The sequence below is a fragment of the Lithobates pipiens genome, unplaced genomic scaffold, assembly GCF_037356315.1.
Source record: "Lithobates pipiens isolate NorthernLeopardFrog02 unplaced genomic scaffold, aLitPip1_a1.2 Scaffold_19, whole genome shotgun sequence".
Taxonomy (NCBI): domain Eukaryota; kingdom Metazoa; phylum Chordata; class Amphibia; order Anura; family Ranidae; genus Lithobates; species Lithobates pipiens.
The window spans coordinates 567,812,149-567,832,930 of NW_027507764.1; the positions used below are offsets into that span (position 1 = coordinate 567,812,149).

The following is a 20,782-nucleotide window of genomic DNA, read 5'->3' on the forward strand; positions in this document are numbered from 1 at the left end:
TTTGGGGACCGAAAAGGTCCTTTGCGGCCGACCCCATTCCCTGTAGATGAACTTGTCAAAATAAGTCAAATACGGGAACACCTTAGGTGAACGTGCTGGCGGGACCCAAAAGGGACCGATACATCAGCAGAGGGATCTGCTGGCTCCTGCATCTTCAGGGTATCACGCACAGCTGTGATAAGTGCTCCAACAAGCGTTTTGACGCGCCAGGACCCGGACGGGGAATCATCCTCACTGTCCGAATGGTCCTGGTCAGCCTCGTCTGAGGTCAGAGCAGGGGTCACCAGCCGCAGCAGGGCCCGAGTCTGCATCAGAGATCTCCCCAGAGGACAGGGGGGTAGGGGCCTTTTACGCGCACCTTTCCTTCCATGCACCGCCTCTATTTTAGCAACAATGGAGTTAAGGACCGCCGTCAGGGTGTCCATGGGCACAGCGCTATCCGCAGGTGACCCGGTTGCAATAGCCTAGATTTCGAGGGAAAAAACACCAGTTTCTGAAGCCATGCTGACCCTACCCTATCTGCCACCTGCAAGGGGACTTAGGACAGTGAAGGTCCCACCCTCCTGCTGCCACCGCCTGGGGGGGGGGAGGGGGGTTCCTAGCGCCAGACTCACCCCCCTGGGGCGTTCTGTGATGGTCACTAGCCATGCCTGTAGTCCCCAGGAGGTTACCCAAGTGCAGAGTGAGGAAACTGTGCCAGCAGCAGCTGTAGAAAATAGCGGTGAAACGATCTGCAGAGCTTGCACCAGCGTTAAGGGAATTGCCACCATCCAGCGTCCTGTATACACAGTGGACACAGGAAACAGCATGTGAGAACACATGTAATGCTGTCACAAGAGAACTGCGGTGAAAAGAGCGCTCGGGCTTCAAAAAAATGGCCGCCAATGCAACGAATAGGAAAATCCTATAGAAAATGACTGCTGAAGCTCACAAAGGGAACCTGCTTTGCCCACAGTCAAAATGGCCTCCGGACAGCGCCATGAGGTGACAGGAAAAAATCACAGAACAGTGCTGCCTGCATTCAGCAAGAACACCTCCACAGAGACCTTTTGGGACCCCCCAGACCGGGACCAGGACCAACGTTAGCCGCACAGAGCCCCCTACAGGTGAGAGACCCAGCGAACCCCACACACACACCGCCCTCAGCACATGCAGCCACCCCCCCCCGGAGGGGGGAAGGAGGGGAGATAGGGACGTGGGAGAGAAGAGAAGGAGGTGAGGTGGCCCCCGAATCAACCTCCAAGGGAATGCCCAGCTGCTCACCCCAACGAAGCAGGGAGAGCCGTACTTACCAGTCCTGAAGAGCTGGGAGACATTCCATCACAGACCTACTCCTGCGCAGTTACAGGGTAGCTGTTGGCCTGGTATACTGTGACCCAGACATCAGTAGCCCGGTCGTATGTATACCCCGGAGCATTGAAGCTCACTGACCACCTCTGGAGCTGAGGTATGTCGTGGCCTGCCGAGCCTTAGCTGCGGCCTGCACACGCTCGATGGCCAGACTGGGGAGACTACAAGAATAACTTAACCAGCCTGTCACCCAGCCGGCAGTTGATAGAAGATCCCAGGATCTTTCATCTTGCGCAAAAACATCAAAGCCTGCATCAAGAAAATGTACCAAAGGGCCCGCAGGGTTCCGAGGTCATTGTACTTCACTAGGAAAAATAAAACTGAGTTCTGCCTGGGCAGCAGGGAGGGTTGTTAGCACAGGATCCGCCCCCCGGGGCAGGACTAAAGTTCTGTGTATTGTGTTACAATTTTTGCCTAGTTCTCCTAATGGCAGGCTAACAAACCCATTTATTTACAGAGAGGAGCTGTGTCAGTCGGTGAATGTAAGAGAAAAATACCCTAAGCTTTGAACATCTCACGGAGCTCTGTTCAATCAATCATCCGAAAATGGAAAGAGTATGGTACAACTGCAACCTACCAAGACTTGGCCGACCTCCTAAACTGACCGGCCAGGCATGGAGAACATTCATCAGAGAAGAGCCAAGATGTCCATGGTAACTCTGGAGGAGTTGTAGAGATCCACAGCTCAGGTGGGAGAATCTGTCCACAGGACAACTATTAGTCATGAACTCCACAAATCTGACCTTTATGGATGAGTGACAAGAAGAAAGACATTGTTAAAAGAAAGCCAAAAGAAGAAGTCCAATTTGCAGTGAGAAGCCATGTGGGGGACACAGCAAACACGTGGAAGAAGGTGCTCTGGTCAGATGAGACCAAAATTGAAGTTTTTGGGCTACAAGCAAATCGTTATGTGTGGCGGAAAACTAACATGCACATCACCCTGAACACACCATCCTCACTGTGAAACATGGTGGTGGCAGCATCATGTTGTGGGGATGCTTTTCTTTACCAGAGACAGGGAAGCTGGGTAGAGTGGGAAGATGGATGGAGCTAAATACAGGGCAATCTTAGAAGAAAACCTGTTAGAGTCTGCAAAAAACTTGAGATTGGGGCGGAGGTTCACCTTTCAGCAGGACAATGACCCTAAACATACAGCCAGAGCTACAATGGAATGGTTTAGATAAAAGTATATTCATGTGTTAGAATGGTCCAGTCAAATTCCAGACCTAAATCCAATTGAGAATCTGTGGCAAGACTTGAAAATTGCTGTTCACAGACGCTCTCCATCCAATCTGGCAGAGCTTGAGATATTTTTCAAAGAAAAAAATTTCACTCTCTAGATGTGCAAAGCTGGTAGAGACATCCCCAAAAAGACTTGCAGCAACGAAAGGTGTTTTTTTGTGAAAGGCGAGTAAAAATATTGACTCGGGGGGCTGAATACAGATGCACGCCACACTGTTCACACATTTATATGTAAAAGATTTTGAAAACCATTTATCGTTTTCCTTCTACTTCACAATTATGTGCCACTTTGTGTTGGTCATAAAGCTGCACGATTAATCGCAAAAAAAAATTGCAATCTCGATTTAACCCCCCTCACGATCTTAATCCAGCATTTCCACAATTCATACAGTGCAGATCCGTTCTCTGCTCACTCACAGATGTAAAAAAAAAAAAAAAAAAAAAAAAAAAAAAGGTTCTAAATGTCACAACGCCATGGTCCAGGGGGCCCTTGCGGCCCCCTTTGTACACCTGGATGTGAGGGGCGGCAGCATGTAGAGGAACCGATCCCTACATGCAGTCACTGAATGCCCGCTTCTCCTCCTCTTCCCCTGCAGACATTCAGCGGCTGCAGGAAGGAAATGGAGGGCATCAGTTGCTCTACATGCCACCCTGTCCTGATGCCCCGGGCCCCCTGTGTGCTCCCCTGGCTCCTCCCCCGCAGCGCTGCCGGGTCCGCCCCCCCCCCCCCCTTCCACCGTTGCTGTCTCATCCAATGAGGGAGATTCCCCCATACAGTCGAGGCCATCGTGGACATGGCTGGATGGAAGGGGGATTGGGTAAGGATTGGGGGAGGCTGGGGGTACACTGCACACAGAAGGATTTTTACCTTCATGCATAGAATGTATTAAGGTAAAAAGCCTTCAGCCTTTAGAACCACTATAATCCCCTGTAAGGTGAAACATTAGAGGTCTGTTTAGACCCCTGATATCTCACTATAGCCCTCCAATGGGGGTCCTAACATTTAAAATAATTAAATAAAATAGTAAAAAAAAATTTAATAAAATAGTAAAACATTTTTAAATAAAATGGTAAAAAAAATATAAAAAATACTGGCACCAGGGCCCTGAAGGTTCTAGTTACGCCTCTGACTTTAATGCTTCTCACCCACTCTACACATAAGCAATATTCAGGAGGACAGCAGGTGATAGTCCCCCATATCTGCCTAACCCATGTAAGCATGGGCGTCCGCAACGGGGATATAAGTGCCCCCCCCCCCCCCGGAAGAATCAGGGATCGGCAAGATGTCCGCAGAGTCCGCTGCTGACTACTGCTCTCTGACCACCCTGAGACGCTCGTCTCCTGTCCCTCCTGTGTACTGTGTGGAGAGAGATGTAGATCCGGCGCCGCCCACTCAAGTGGAGTGATAGTAGAGTCCTGTCTGTGTGTGGAGTGATCTGTGCGACTGTCTGGAGGAGGTACTGTCTGTGCTGTGCAGCGGCCGAAAGCACGGTAGAGAGAACTAGAGAACAGGCAGGCAGCCTGAACCGAGGAGGAGGAAGCAAGGAGGACTCGTGGAGTGGAAAAAATATATAATATATTCTTTGCAGGGGGAGAGGCTGGATAGCCTGGAGTGTGGTGCTGCAGGAAAACCTAGGGATTCTATATACAGATACAGGTAAAAAAAAGGTAAGAGTAAGAAAACTAAGTAAAGGGGGATCTATATGGATGACCCTGGCATGGCCTGCTCTAAAGGAGGATCTACATGGAGACCTGCCCTGGTCTGCTCTAAAGAGGGATTCATGGGGGACCTGCCATGGCCTGCTTTAAAGAGGGATTCATGGGGGACCTGCCCTGGCCTGCTCTAAAGGGGGATTTATGGAGGACCCTACTCTTAAGGGGATCTATGGGGGCCCCTGGCCTGCTCTAAAGGGGGATCTATGGGAACCCTGGTTTGCTCTAAAGGGGGTCATGTTGACTAAATCTATATATTCTGTTCGGGGAGAGCCTGAGTACCTGATGGTGCAGGAAAAGCTGGTACCACAGGGAATATAGGTGAAAAGGGGGACCTATGGGGACCCTGGCCTGCTTTTGCATCAGGTTTTTTAAACCTCTGCTTTATGTGATAATGACTAAGCCCCTCCACTTCATGACATTGTTGAAAAGTGGTGGCACATGGGTGACCTTAAAATGATGCCCCCCCCCCACCATGCATGCAAGTATAAAAGGGCCCCTGAAAATCTGCACCCAGCACAGTCTGTACAAAAGTTGTATCCACTTATGCTTTGCTGATTAGAAATCAGAAAGGAGTTATGAAAAATGTTCTCTCTCTATTTTACAAGAGAAGGTCATCCTGAAACCTGGATTTGCCAAAAAAATATAAATAAAAAAATAAAAAACTTTAAACTGAAGAGGAAAGTTTCTTTTTCATCAAAAGTGGAAATCTCCTTACCACAGTATTCACACTCCAGTTCCCCATAAACCTTCCTGATCTTCTGAAGTAGATCCATATTCAGCTGTCTCTTGTGTAGTCCATTCAAGATGGCCATAAACGCTCCAGCGCCTCCTGAAATACCAGATGCCGGATTCTGACCAGGAATCTGTTGGTGGGTCTCGTTACCGACGCTCTCCCCTGTGCTTTCTCCACAGACATTTTGATCAAACGGAGCATCTTTTGCCAAACTATCCAATTCTCCATCTCTCAAATGAGAGCCTTCAACTGTGACATGACTGACTGCTCCCAAAACATTCTCTCCTCTCTGTACATCTCCGAGATTAGCATACAGATGATTATTCTCTTTCTCTGTCAAACAGTGTAAAAGTTCATCGCTTGACACTCCTTTAGAGATGCTGGAAGAGTCTTCAAGCTTTTCTATAGTGCAATCTGTGAAATGATTTGCTTGCTCGCTTCCAGAGAAATGCAGCTCAGTTGTTTTTTCTGAAGGCAAATCATCATTGTGAGGTTTCAAGTTCTGAGGCTGATCCAAAACAGTTTCCCGCAAAGGCATTTGTGGATCTAGAGCGGAAGGTGCGTTGAGGTCCTCCTGGGCATTCGTGTCCATGTCCCCCAAGGCCTCCTGCTGGATGTCGCTCCCAGGTTCTAGAAGACAAAAACTCTGAGCGACGGAATCGTGAAGCAACGTTTCTTCCGCTACGTCGGGGTGGACTTCTTTGATGTGAGCTTTTAGCCTGACTGTGCTCACAAATTTTTTAAAACAGTTCGAGCAGACATAGACGAAGGGGTGCCTGCGGATGTGCAGCTCAAGGGATTGGTACTTGGTGGCGCCGTGGTTGCAGAGCTCGCAAGCGAAGGGTCTCTTGTCACCGTGGACCAACATGTGGCGGTCGCGTTCCAGTTCGTTTTTGAATTTGCGTTCACAAATGTGGCAGTCATAGAGGAGCTGCCGTTTTCCTTCTCTGGTGAGCAACCTCAGCTCATCAAAGGTCTCTTTTACCTTTTTGTCCAGCAGATTGTGCGTCTCTTTGACGTGTTTGATGAGATTCTTGACATCGGAGTACTTCTTCTTGCAAAAGCGGCAGTGCTGTTTGATCTTCTTGTGAACTCGCTCGACGTGGACCTTCAGGTGACCCTTGCTAAGGCAGCTGAATGAACAGTGGTCACAGCTGAACTTTTCCCCTGTGTGCTTCCTCATGTGGACGCTGAGGTTGGCCTTGATGGCGCTGGCGTAGTTGCAGAGCGGGCACTTGTAAGGCTTTTCGTTGGTGTGGATTCGTAGGTGGGCTTGCAGAGAGTGCTTGAACTTGAAGACTTTATTGCAGTATTCACAGGTGAAAATTTTAAGTTGGGTTGAGGCCAATCTGAAAAATTAGAAAAATTTAGTTAAGTTGAAATGTAAACTCTACTGGATCTTGAAGGCAAGACCCAACTTTGAAATGTTTCATAACCATACAAAACTTTTAGGACTCGTTTACACTTGCTTCAAAGTGGGGCATCGGACACGCTTTTTATTTAAAACACTCTGAATACCAATCAAAGCCCCGTCACTAAATAAAATGGTTACCTTACAGTCCTGTTTTTACACATTGTGTTTGCTTTGCTTCAAAAAATTCTACCCCGTGTCTCTTTCTTGGTGCTTGGTGTAAATTGTCCCCAAAGCCTCCCTAGAAGTCTATGACAAAGCTCACAGCATCTGAAGCTTTTGAGGGTCAGAGTTAGCTTTGGAGGTACTGAAGAAAAGATGATCCGCACTCCAGTGATTGTTCTTAAAAAAAAAATTGTATTTATTAACCTTTTTTATTTGCGTTTGGTCACTGTGGCTTGTTAATAAATACAACATTTTTTAAGAGCAATCACCGGAGTGTGGATCATCTTTTCTTCATTTCTCTACTCAGCCAACGACTGTGGATCGAGCACCCGGGAGCTCTGCTTTCTATGTGATGTATGGGTAGTAGCACTGACTTTTTTGTTTATATTCTAGCTTTGGAGGTACTACAGGTATGAGATGTCTCAGGATCCAGTGGGAAACCAACCAATTAACCAGAAAGATATCATCAGCAGTCCCTTCTGGTTCATTCTGGGAGTATCTGACGTCATATCTGGTGTACAGCATGGAGCAGCAGGAAGGTGAGCGGAGTCAGGTCTGGAGCGGAGCAACTAGCAGACGGCATAAGTGGCATGCAACATGGGTATGTTATAGCAGAAAGTGAGCGCAGATTGAGCGGCAGAGGATCAGCAGAACTGGGGGACCACAGCCAGATGTCACACATGGCGAGCAGTGTGGGAGCAATACAGCAGAAGGTGAGCGGGGACCAGAGTAAGCGGAGGATCAGCAAACCAGGGGGATCAGCAGAACGGGGGGGGGGGGTTATTACTGAGTGGGGGATCAGCAGAGCTGGGGTTACTCCCCTGAATAGGGCATCTGCTGAATGAGGGTACTAATAAGCTGGGGATTTGCTGAACAGGGGTACTAATGATTTGTAGATCTGCTGAACAGGGGTACTAAGGAGCTGGGGCTCTGCTGAGCCCCTTTAAAACAAAAAAAAATCAACATACAGAGCATTTGCAAAGCTTCAAAAAAGCATCAAAGCTTCACAGAAGCATCAAAAACACATAAAAAAAAAGCATGTTGAAGTGGTAGGAGCTTTAATGTGTGTTAAAGTCAAAGCAATTGTAAATGAGCCCTAAGAGTCTGGCTACTCAGTGGATGAGGCAAGGCTCAAGGAGGATAAGGAGGGTTGGGGAATACAGACCTTTCTGATATGATGGTGTGTGATAGACAACATTATATATGCCATGTCAGAAATATCCAAATTTGCAACAAATCCCCACAATGCAATGCAACAACTTTATATAGACCCTATTGCCAAACCATTCATTCCTACAACAACGTTCTCATAAGAATATGTGTGCATTTACTGTATTTTAGGAATGTTATTTACCAAAAAAAACAAAAAAAACAACAAAAAATATAACAGGGGAATAAAGTATATCTTTACATGGTAGGTAGCACATCCTCAAAGCTGGCAATTATAAATAAATCCCCTTCCAATGTAGCTAATAAGGCTTTCACGGTACCACATAGTCAATTTAAGTATAAAATATATCCAAAGTAAAAGTGCACATGCGCGAGAGCTCCGAGATGGCCGCTTGAGCCCAGAGCTCTGCACCTCACCATTCCAAAGCTCCCACAGCTCACCTTCCGACCCCGCTCGAGCGCCATCCTACCGGCATCTGTGCCCCCCACATACCGGAGAACACCCCGAATGCTTAATCCCGGGGCCGGACAAAACCTAGTCCCGAAATCCTCCGCCGCCATCCACCCTGGGTGCACCAAGATTGCCACCGGACCTCTCTAAGCCTGGAAAAAACACAGCTCCCTTCCTGACCCCGATTAAGAGACACCCTCAAGGTATCAGTGCTCCCCACACTCCGGAGATCACCCCAGCATGCCCAAACCCAGAGCCAGATGGAGTCTGGACATGGAATTTGCCGCATCCACACATTCTGGGTGTACCAAGATGGCCGCCGCAGCTGCGGCGGCCTCACGGCCCCATGTCTTCCTCACAGAAGGCACACCAGAACACAGGCAAGTGCCAACCCCTGCTCTGCTACACTTCACCCCTGGGATCCACACCTCAGGATTGCAGGCTCAGACTCCCTCTCTGGCCTCCACAGAGTCCCTGCTCAGCCATGCATTTGGGGACCAGGCTCTCTCCCCAGCAGTGGCCCCCGCCATAGCTCACTCTCTCTCTCTCATGGCCCTCTACCCCACAATACTCAGTTTTCTGTTGAAGATCTCTATCTCAAATTCTCCACTCTTCTAGAAAAGGATCTGGCTGCCACAGCGGCTACAATCACAGGAGAAATTAAAGCAGACCTCCAGAATATCGGATCCAGGATGGACTCCATAAAAGGCAAGCTGGATCAGACTACAGTGGTCTCTCACCAGAACTCTGACCTTATCCAAACCCTGCAAGCACAACTGCACACTGCATTGTCATGTATAGACGAATTGGAAAACAGGTCCAGAAGGCAAAATTTTCAGATTAGAGGTCTGCCGGAAACAATTCTCTAAATGTCACAGTAGCCACGCAGGATTTAATGAAGTCGCTAATCCCGAATATCCCACTGTCTGGCCTGGAGCTAGACAGAGTACATAGGGCCTTGAGTCCCCCCAGAAAGGACGGCTCACCCAGGGACACCATTGCTAAAATCGCATTACTATGCCATCAAAGAAGCTGTCCTGAAACAAGCCCGTGCTCTGCCCCAGGTCACCTGCCAAGGTCTCCCCGTCCAAATCTTTGCAGACCTCTCCCCTACCACCATTCATCGAAGAAGAACCCTGAAGCCGCTCTTGTCCGCCATGACCCAGAAGGACATCAAAGTACAGATAGGCCTTCCCATTTGCAGTGAAATTCTCACACAAGGGTCAGAACCACTCCTTTTCCAACTTCATTATGAGAGAAAAGCTCCTGCTCAACTTGAAAATAATCTCTCAGGAGAGGGACATGGAAGCATCCTCATCCTCTTCCTCATCTGGATCCAACAAACGTTCTCCTCGCCAAATCCCCTCTGGAACTAGACCAAGTCTAGAAGATCTTCTCACAATGGTCCTCCATGATCGCAAGATCACAGTGCTAACTGTGTCCCACCTAATCACTAGTCTCCGCATTTGACTCTCCTCATCATTGTGTAGACTGGTTTTCTGCCATTACATGTGAGTGGGTATTTCAGGTGTTCTCTCTTCACTCAAGGGAAAGTTTGGTTCTCTATGTCACCTATTTAGTTTCCCTTTTGACTGTGGGTCTCCCTTTTTTACCCCTCCCCCCCCCCTTTTTTTTTTTCTTTTTCTTTCTCCGGATGTGGTTCCCCCAAAACTCCTGCATCCACTGGGGTAGTCAGGAAATAGTTTGTTCAGGAAACTCAATACAGTTTGGGAACCACCCTAGCGAAGTTTGGTGACCCTGTAGTCTCGCCTCCCACCCTTATCCCATGGGGGTGGGGTTTCAAGTCGAAAAGACTTTGGGATACGGAAAACCCTTTTTTTGTGTTTTAGTTACATATGTTATACGGTAACCTGTAGTATATTTGTTGATCCATGTCTCTGTAGGAAACACAGCACTATAGGTTATGGAGCAGCCAGGTTTGGGGTGGATTGCATGTGTCTCCTCCTATCTCTTTGATGCCTGCAGGTTTCCAGGAGATATAATTACATTACAAAAAAAAAAGCTACTGACAATACCTGTCCTACTGAGAATATATGAAATATATATATATATATATATATATATATATATATATATATATATATATAGAGAGAGAGAGAGAGAGAGAGAGAGAGAGAGAGAGAGAGAGCGAGAGAGAGAGCGAGAGAGCGAGAGAGAGATATATAGATGGATATATATATCTATAGATCTCTATTTATACACACACACACGTTTGCGCTTTGTGTCCCTAATACAATAAGATGCACACAGGGGCATATCATAAAAATCAATGGGCCCGTGTGGAGGATCAAAAGTGGGTCCTAGGCATTGAGAAGAACAATAATGCGGCACGCAAAGCGCCATTGGGCAGTTCGCACTGACAGCAGGCTGGGTCCCTTGTCTGCAATCTTAGGCCTCCCCCCCACAGTGGTGGAACACCAGGGCCTGGATGCAATGGTCACTGGTAGTTCCGCCACTGGTTCGGGCACTGACAAGCTTCCATCGTCCCCTCCCCACATGGCGACAACTCACCCAGGACAGGTGCCCCTTCGGCATTCCCCTTGTCCCAGCCTGGCACAGAGGATCCCTGCAGCGGGAGGAGGAGAGGAAACAGCGGCTGTGATGGAAATCACAGAACACCCATCGTGTGGTGTGTATGAAAGGGCATAGTGGGCCCACCCCACCCCCGGGGGCCGTGTGCACCGCACATCCTGCACACATGGATGATACGCCACTGGATGCACACATCTATGGCAACGGGTCGTGAGCAGCAGAGCAAATTCGGGTCTCCCACTCTGCCAGACAGGGCTGTGTAAATCTCAGGACCGTATAAAACAGAAATAAAAATCCTTTGCCGGGTAAAACAGCATCCTTTATATATGATCTTTAACTGTGCATTCAGCCGTTTGCCTAGAGTTCAGCTTTATCTTGCCTCTCAGTCCAGCTGATGACACTTGGCAGCTGCCAGCAAGGACGGGGGAAAATGCTGTGCCAAAAGACTGAATGGCTAATTTAAAAAGCACTTTGCAAAATTGCATAACCCATAACAGCTGATCAGGTATTAGCTTTTATTAACCCAACTTGCAGCAGACTATTAAAGCTAATGCTATCTGCACTGCGTTATTAAATTAACTGCAGCCGCATTGGAAAAGCGATGACGGAACATTAATTCTTTTATAGGAATATACCTGGGAGATCCTCCTGCTCCTGCCTAATGAAGTTTACCCATTTTACACGGCAAATACATTTTCCCTTTTTTTTTTTTCTTCATTTTTTTTTTTCTCCCCTCCTCCGTTACTTGCTGAACTTCCTAATTGTAAATCTAAAAAGTTCTGTGTGCCGAGGGAGCACCTCTGATTGCTGAACTATGAGCGAGGCTCTAATCTACATCTAAGTGAAATTAAAGCCGCTGAATTTAAACCTCTCTGGAGATCGTTGCTCTCAAATCTGGTGCGAAATACAAGCTGCTCTGTGCCAGCGACCGTGATTACTTCACATCAATTCAGCGCCCGACAATTCCGCCGCCAGTCAGCCAGACTTTAAGGTGTTTCATCGGTTTACCTTCAACTTACTCTTGTTAGATTAAAGCGTTCCCTTGGCCGAACGATCGCAAAATACGACGTTTGGCTGCGTGTTCGTGTTTAGGAGAATGGAATTAGAGGCGTTTTCTACAATAGCCTGTGACTGCTCACACTAACTGAAAGTGACTCTAATGCCGCGTACACACGAGCGGAAATTTCAATCGGAAAAATCTTGAATGGTTTTTCCCGACGGAATTCCGCTCAAGCTTGGCTTGCATACACGCCAAAATTCCTCTGAACTTTCGACCGTCAAGAACGCGATGACGTACAAAACTACGACAAGCCGAGAAAATGTAGTTCAATGCTTCAGAGCATGCGTCGAATTGTTTCCGAGCATGCGTAGGAATTTTGCACGTCTGAATTGGTACAGAAATTTCCGATCTGAACTTTTTCCGACTGAAAAAATAAAGAACCTGCTCTAAATCTTTTGTTGCTGACGGGAATTCCGCCAAAAAAAGTCCGATGAAGCGTACGCACGGTCAGAATTTCCGACCAAAAGCTCTTATCGGACTTTTTGCTGACGGATTTTCCGAACGCGTGTACGGGGCATAAGACAACTTTCACACTGGATGCGTTTTTCAGGAGCTTTAGCGCTAAAAGTAGTGCCCACATTTTTCAAGCTGCTAATTATAACAGTAGAAGACCCCCTGGTGGTAAATGATAGAACGGACAGAATATTCATTTATTTTACTTGATGTGCTGTTCAATCAAGGAGTGGAGGTGAGAGTTCTGAGAGACCATTTTTTTTCCGTGCATTAGTTTTGCCTCTTGTTTCTCTGATGAGAATCAATGGTAGTGCCTTTGGTGTCGTTTAAGCCCTTGTACACACGGTCGGAGATTCCGACGGAATGTGTCCTATCGGAGCGTTTTGTCGGATATTCCGACTGTGTGTGGTCTGCATCGGACTGTTTCCGTCGGAGTATCCGACGGACCAACTTTTCCAACTTGCCGATAAAATTTTCCGACAAAATGCTCCGATCGGACATACTCCGATCATGTGTAGCCTACTCCGACGGACAAAGTGCCACGCATGCTCAGATCAAATTCCTAGACCAAAGCTATTGGCTACTAGCGTGAATGTAATCCCGTCGTAACGAAATAACGTCATCACGTTATGTACAATCGAATTTTCCGACAACTTAGTCCGACCATGTGTATGCAACATCACTTCCGGACCTCTTCCGGAATTAATCCGTCGGAATTACACCGACGGATTTGGTTGTCGGAATCTCCGACCGTGTGTACAAGGGCTAAGCCATTAAAGCGGGAGTTCCGCCGTTTTTTTTTTGTTTTTTTTTAAAGCCAGCAGCTACAAATACTGCAGCTGCTGACTTTTAAAATAAGGACACTTACCCGCCCATCGCGCCCGCGATGTCGGCACCCAAAGCCGATCTCTCGATCGTCTCTCGTGTGCTGCCGCCGCCATCTTGGGTATGGGAATCAGGAAGTGGAGCCTTGCGACTTCATGTCCCGGTTCCCTACTGCGCATGCGCGAGTTGCGCTGCGCAATAAGGATGGTCCCCGCTGTCTCTGGGATCCGTGTGTTTCCCAGCAGACAGCGGGGGACCTGCGGAAAGGGGCGTAGATTCTGCGGATATCTATGCCGGAAGTGGGTGCAGATACCTGTACTGTACAGGTACCTGCACCCCCCCTCCCCCCTGAAAGGTGGCAATTGTGGCGCCGGTGGGGGGGAGGGTTCCAATGAGCGGAAGCTCCACTTTAGGGTGGAGCTCCGCTTTAAGAGACTTACCTATATGAACATAATAATGGTGCTTGATTTATATTACATATATTTATTCAGTTCTTTAACAGCACTTGTCACATTATAGACATATTACCATTTTATACACTTATCTGTTTGCGCAGGATCATTATGGGCATTATTTTTATTTTGGTATTATGTGAATACTATTAGATCCAGCTGCATTTTCTAGCACCTTGTTTGCAACTTACACGTGTATCCATTTTTATTTTATTTTTTCTTGCTGTCAGTGTGTGTTTATTTTATGAGAATTTTCTATAGCATTTTATATGAGCACTTGTTTGTAATTTTTAGTTTTTGTATATGAAATGTACCGATATTTATTCACCATACACGTAGTTTTCACTTTTTAGTAGTAGCGCGAAGGCTATTTTTTATTATATAGCGCCTGTAAAGCGCCTGAAAAAAGCCTCAGCTGCAATCCCAGTGTGAGAGCCCGAGTGCTTTCACACTGGGGCGCTGCGCTGGCAGGGCGTCACAAAAAAAAAGTCCTGCCAGCAGCATTTTTGCAGCGCTGTAGGAGTGGTGAATACACCGCTACTAAAGCGCTCCTGCCCATTGAAATGAATGGGCAGCGCCACTGACCCGCCGGCAAAGTGCCGACGCGGCATCGTTTTTGCAGGCGGTCTTAACCCTTTTTCGGTTGCTAGCGGATAGCGGCGCTTTACCGCCAACGCCCGGGCGCTTTCAGTGTGATAATACACTGCTCAAAAAAAATTCAAAGAACACTTTTTAATCAAGTATAGCACCAAGTCCATTAAACTCCAAGGATATTGATCTGGTCAGTTAACCACTTCAATACCGGGCATTTCCTCCCCCTTCCTTTTTTTCCTTCAGTTTTCAGCTCTCTCGCATTTTGAATGACAAATGCAACACTGTACCAAAATGTATTTATTATCATTTTTTTCCCCCCACAAATAGAGCTTCCTTTTGGTGGTATTTGATCACCTCTGCAGTTTTTATTACTTGCGTTATAAACAAAAAAAGAGCGTAAATTTTGAAAAAAACGCATTATTTTTTACTTTTATTATAATAAATATCCCCAAAAAATATATAAAAAAAACATTATTTTTGGTAAAAAAAAAAAAATCACAATAAGCGTTTATTTATTGGTTTGCGCAAAAGTTATAGCATCTACAAAATAGGGGATAGTTTTATGGCATTTTTATTAATAAACAAGTTTGAAAAAAACACAATATTTTTTACTTTTTGCTATAATAAATGTCCCAATAAAAAAAATAAAAAAAATTTCTTCAGTTTAGGCTGATATGTATTCTTCTACATATTTTTGGTAAAAAAATAAATTAAAAAAAATCCCAATAAGCGTATATTGATTGGTTTGCGCAAAAGTTATAGCGTCTACAAAATAGGGGATAGATTTATTGGCATTTTTATTATTTCTTTTTTTATTTTTATTTTTTACTAGTAATGGAGGTGATCTGCGATTTTTATCGTGACTGCGGCATTGGGGCGGACAGATCGGACATTTCTGACACTATTTTGGGACCATTCACATTTATACAGTGATCCGTGCTATAAAAATGCACTGATTACTGTATAAATATCACTGGCAGGGAAGGGGTTAACGCTAGGGGGGGACGATCAAGGGTTAAATGTGTTACCTAGGGAGTGACTCTAACTGTAGGGGGGAGGGGACTCGCAAGGGGAGGAGACTGACCGGTGTTCCTCTGTACTGGGAACGCACGATCGGTCTCCTGTCCCCTGACAGGACGTGGATCTGTGTGTGTGAACTGTTACCGGCAATCGCGGGTGCCTGACGGACATCGTGGCCGCTGGGCATGCGCACCAGAGTGACGTGTCCCTTACATGACCGGGAAGCACAGGATGTCATACGACGCCCGCCCAGGATGGGAGATCCCTCCTGCTGACGTCATTTGACATGAAGTGGTCAAGCAGCAGAGGGGTTGTTAATCAGTTTCAGCTGCTTTGGTGTTAAAGCGGAGTTCCACCCAAAAATGGAACTTCCGCTTTAAGGAGGAGCGAATACCTCTTTTTAGAGGGTCCCAGCTCCCACTTCCTCTCGGGGGAACCGCAAGGGAGATCACCTCTCGGCAATCATCTGTGACACGTGACAGGTCCCAGATGATTGCCCGGCCAGTCACGGTGCGGCTCGTGCATGTGCAGTGGGCACCCGGCTGTGAAGCCACAGCCAGGCACCCACAGTTACAATACCGGCACCACAGAGAGGAGGGGGAGAGGAGCGGGGCTTCGTTCCCCTCATCGCTGGACCCTGGACAGGTAAGTGTTCGATTATTAAAAGTCAGCGGCTGCAGTATGTGTAGTGGCGGACTTCATTTTTTTTTTTTTTTTTTTTTTTTTAAGCAGAACTCCACTTAATGGACAGAGATGGGCAACAATGAGACAACCCCCAAAAACAGGACTGGTTTTACAGGTGGAGCCCACTGATATTTTTTTCCTACTCATCTTTTCTGACTGTTTTTCACTAGTTTTGCATTTGGCTATGGTCTACAACCTTATACAGACCAGTGGCATATATATATATATATATATATATGTGTGTATGTATGTATGTATGTATGTATATATATATTTTATATATATATATATATATATATATGCAACTTTCTACTACCCCTGACATTGTTTGTGGTTTAATGCTACAATAGCACGTCTCTGAGGTTGTCTTCACATTGTCTGATCCTCGTCTCAAAGCATTGAATGCATGAACACTTTTCTAATAAAAATACATTTAAGCTTAAAACGCAGTGCCCACCAGATGGGACCTTCTGTCATGGCTGCCAGATGAAAATGCCCTTGGGGGTAAAGCACTCCAAGAATATTACCTTCTCTGTGTCACTTCAATTTTTAATTACTATACTACATTTACAAGGTGATATCTCGATTTCCAAGAGGTATTTAATGCACATGAAGTGTAATTATATCCTTTGAGGATACAATTGGCAGATCTGGGGTGGTGGGTGCTGGGGTGGGTTTTCGCCCCCTCAGATTGCAGTTGCACCCTTTTAAAAGTAACTGGGGGGTAGAAGGATTTATGCTGGGAGCCCCTCCAACAGTTAGGCAAAACCTGCCCTCTGCACCATTTACTACTGACCTCCCAACTCTGCCTCACTTACTACTACTGACCTCTCAACTCTGCCTTACTTACTACTACCACCGACCTCTCAACTCTGCCTCGCTTACTACTACTACTACTACTACTGACTTCTCAACTGTGCCTCGCCTACCGCCGAATTCTCAACTGTGCCTCGCCTACCGCCGACCCCCCAACTGTGCCTCGCCTACCGCCGACCCCCCAACTGTGCCTCGCCTACCGCCGACCCCCCAACTGTGCCTCGCCTACCGCCGACCCCCAACTGTGCCTCGCCTACCGCCGACCCCCCAACTGTGCATCGCCTACCGCCGACCCCCCAACTGTGCATCGCCTACCGCCGACCCCCCAACTCTGCCTCGCCTACCGCCGACCCCCCAACTCTGCCTCGCCTACGCGACCCCCCAACTCTGCCTCGCCTACCGCCGACCCCCCAACTCTGCCTCGCCTACCGCCGACCCCCCAACTCTGCCTCGCCTACCGCCGACCCCCCAACTCTGCCTCGCCTACCGCCGACACCCCAACTCTGCCTCGCCTACGCCGACCCCCCAACTCTGCCTCGCCTACAGCCGACCCCCCAACTCTGCCTCGCCTACCGCCGACCCCCCAACTCTGCCTCGCCTACCGCCGACCCCCCAACTCTGCCTCGCCTACCGCCGACCCCCCAACTCTGCCTCGCCTACCGCCGACCCCCCAACTCTGCCTCGCCTACCGCCGACCCCCCAACTCTGCCTCGCCTACCGCCGACCCCCAACTCTGCCTCGCCTACCGCCGACCCCCCAACTCTGCCTCGCCTACCGCCGCCCCCAACTCTGCCTCGCCTCCGACCCCCAACTCTGCCTCGCCTACCGCCGACCCCCCAACTCTGCCTCGCCTACCGCCGACCCCCCAACTCTGCCTCGCCTACCGCCGACCCCCAACTCTGCCTAGCCTACCGCCGACCCCCCAACTCTGCCTAGCCTACCGCCGACCCCCCAACTCTGCCTCGCCTACCGCCGACCCCCCAACTCTGCCTCGCCTACCGCCGACCCCCCAACTCTGCCTCGCCTACCGCCGACCCCCCAACTCTGCCTCGCCTACCGCCGACCCCAACTCTGCCTCGCTACCCGCCGACCCCCCGCCGACCCCCCAACTCTGGCCTCGCCTACCCCCCAACTCTGCCCCGCCTACCCCCAACTCTGCCCCGCCTACCCCCCCAACTCTGCCCGCCTACCCCCCAACTCTGCCCCGCCTACCCCCCAACTCTGCCCCGCCTACCGCCGACCCCCCAACTCTGCCCCACCTACCGCCGACCCCCCAACTCTGCCCACCTACCGCCGACCCCCCAACTCTGCCCCACCTACCGCCGTCCCCCCAACTCTGCCCCACCTACCGCCGACCCCCCAACTCTGCTCCACCTATTACTGACCCCTGAACTCTGCCTCACCTACTACTGACCCTTTGTGTCACTTACTAATGAACCCCTGCACGCCCAATATTCAGTGTAATGAAAACCACACCCAATATTTGCCATGCCACTTTCTTTTTCACAGGCAGCGTATGATCCTGAACACAGGCCTACGGTAATCAAATAACACCCTGATAGCCAACCCTACTGAGCAGGTGCAAAGTGTACCATCCATCTTGTGTCTTGTCTTACTCTTGCAATCTGAGAAAGCTGACAGCGCGCCATCCCCTCCCCCCGAAAATTATTATCTATGACCCCGAGTGTGTAGCTGGCTGCTATGTTGCAGTTCTGACCTGTGAAATGCCCAGATGGGAACGGTAGCACAGCTGCAGTAGCTGCACACTGTGCTGTGGCTGTGTGTAAGGGAATCTGATTTCGGCTATATGCTATGTGAGTGTGTGTACATCCCATACGGGCGAGCAGTTACACTGACAGGAAGAATCAATGAACTACCACAATGCTCCACAGTGCCGTGGTAGTTCATTGAGAATTACAAGCAGACATCCGCATAGGATGTTGGGACTTGTAGTTTATTCCCAGAACTCTGATTTAAAAAACTGATAGCTAGTACGGGCACTTCCCCCTGTACTGCCGTCACATGGAGGGGGGCAGGGGCTGCAGCATTGGGAACAAACGGTGGAACATGTAAACATGTTCTCAAAGGTGAACTTATCCTTTACAGGTTTTCTGGGTGTTCAGCTTTAAATCCTGTTTGTATGAGACTAATGGCGCGTACACACGATCGCACATTCCGACAACAAAATCCATGGGATTTTTTCAGACGGATGTTGGCTCAAACTTGTCTTGCGCACAAACGGTCACACAATGTTGTCGGAAATTCCAATCGCCAAGAACGCGGTGATGTACGACGAGCTGAGAAAATTGAAGTTCAATAGCGAGTGCGGCTTTTCTGCTTAATTCCGAGCATGCGTGGAATTTTGTGCGTCGGAATTGTGTACACACGATCGGAATTCCGACAACGGATTTTGTTGTAGAAAAACTTGAAATCCAGATCCCAAATTTTGTATGTTGGAAATTATGATGGAAAATGTCCGATGGAGCCCACACATGGTACGGAATTTCCGACAAAAGCTCAGATCGAACATTTTCCGTTGGAAAATCCGACCGTGTGTACGGGGCAATAGACATAGTAGGTAGAAACACTACAGACAGCCGTGTACGGGGATCAGACATACCTGCTGGAATTAGTGGACTGTTCCTGAGGGACTTGCTGGATAGCGTACTCCTGGTACCCCCTCTTCAGACTCTGCTCGGATCAGCTGGCTGGGAGGTCACTTCTGGTTCAGCCGCAGGTGCTGCCGCTTCCACTGGAATTATTTTTGTTGCTCCTGCCAAATAAATACACATTGGTTTTATGCGTGCGTCACGTCTACTGAGGCAGCATGAATTCACAGATCATGAGAGTTTGACATAGTTTAAAGCCAGTAGACTAATGCACTGCAAGTGTTACTGCAAAATGTCAAACCTAAATCAGACGTACAACTCTGCAGTCAGCTCTGAGCTTATTTTAGTCATTAAAAGTCTCAGTCTTTGCGATAGAAATGATCTGGTGGATATAAAGCCATTAGATCACTTTCTATAGCCACCATATGTGATCTCACATGAATACCTCCTAGGTAATCTCTAACTGTAATGGTATCCCAGTCTTAGTCCATAGGGTTCAATATCGAGTTGGCCCACCCTTCGCAGCTATAACAGCTTCAACTCTTCTGGGAAGGCCGTCCACAAGGTTTAGGAGTGTGTCTATGGGAATGTTTGACCATTCTTCCAGAAGCGCATTTGTGAGGTCAGGCATTGATATTGGATGAGAAGGCCTGGTTCCCAGTCTCCACTATAATTCATCCCAAAGGTGTTCTATCAGGTTGAGGTCAGGACTCTGTGCAAGCCAGTCAAGTTTCTCCACCCCAAACTCACTCATCCATGTTTTTATGGACATTGAATGAATGAATACCTCCTAGGTAATCTCACACGAATACCTCCTAGGTAATCTCACACGAACACCTCCTAGGTAATCTCACACGAACACCTCCTAGGTAATCTCACAAGAATACCTCCTAGGTAATCTCACAAGAATACCTCCTAGGTAATCTCACATGAATACCTTCTAGGTAATCTCACAAGAATACTCCTAGGTAATCTCACAAGAATACCTCCTAGGTAATCTCACAAGAATACCTCCTAGGTAATCTCACATGAATACCTTCTAGGTAATCTCACAAGAATACCTCCTAGGTAATCTCTATTAACTTTAATAGCATCTCAGTCTTAGTCTGTAGGGTCCAATATTGAGTTGGCCTGCCCTTTGGAGCTATAACAGCTTCAACTCTTCTGGGAAGGCCGTCCACAAGATTCTGGAGATTTGTGAGGCCAGGCTTGCAATCTCCGCTCCAATTCATCCCAAGTGTGTTCTATCGGGTTGAGGTCAGGACTCTGTGCAGGCCAATCAAGTTCCTCCACCCCAAACTCGCTCATCCATGTCTTTTTGGACCTTGAATGAATGAATAACTCCTACGTAATCTCACATTTATACCTCCTAGGTAATCTCTATTAACTTTAATGGCACCCCAGTCTTAGTCCACAGGGTTCAATATTGAGTTGGCCCACCCTTTGAAGCTATAACAGCTTCAACTTTTCTGGGGAAG

General features: G+C 48.0%; 1 protein-coding gene across 1 annotated transcript in view; it reads right to left on the reverse strand.

Annotated features, from left to right (window-relative positions):
* The window catches only part of ZFAT (zinc finger and AT-hook domain containing), a 399,551-nt gene that overhangs the window by 213,515 nt on the left and 165,254 nt on the right, over positions 1 to 20,782 (reverse strand). The window contains 3 exon segments of the mRNA XM_077493855.1: positions 5,024 to 6,390; positions 19,316 to 19,391; positions 19,394 to 19,468. Of these exon segments, the coding sequence (XP_077349981.1) occupies positions 5,024 to 6,390; positions 19,316 to 19,391; positions 19,394 to 19,468 (1,518 nt within the window).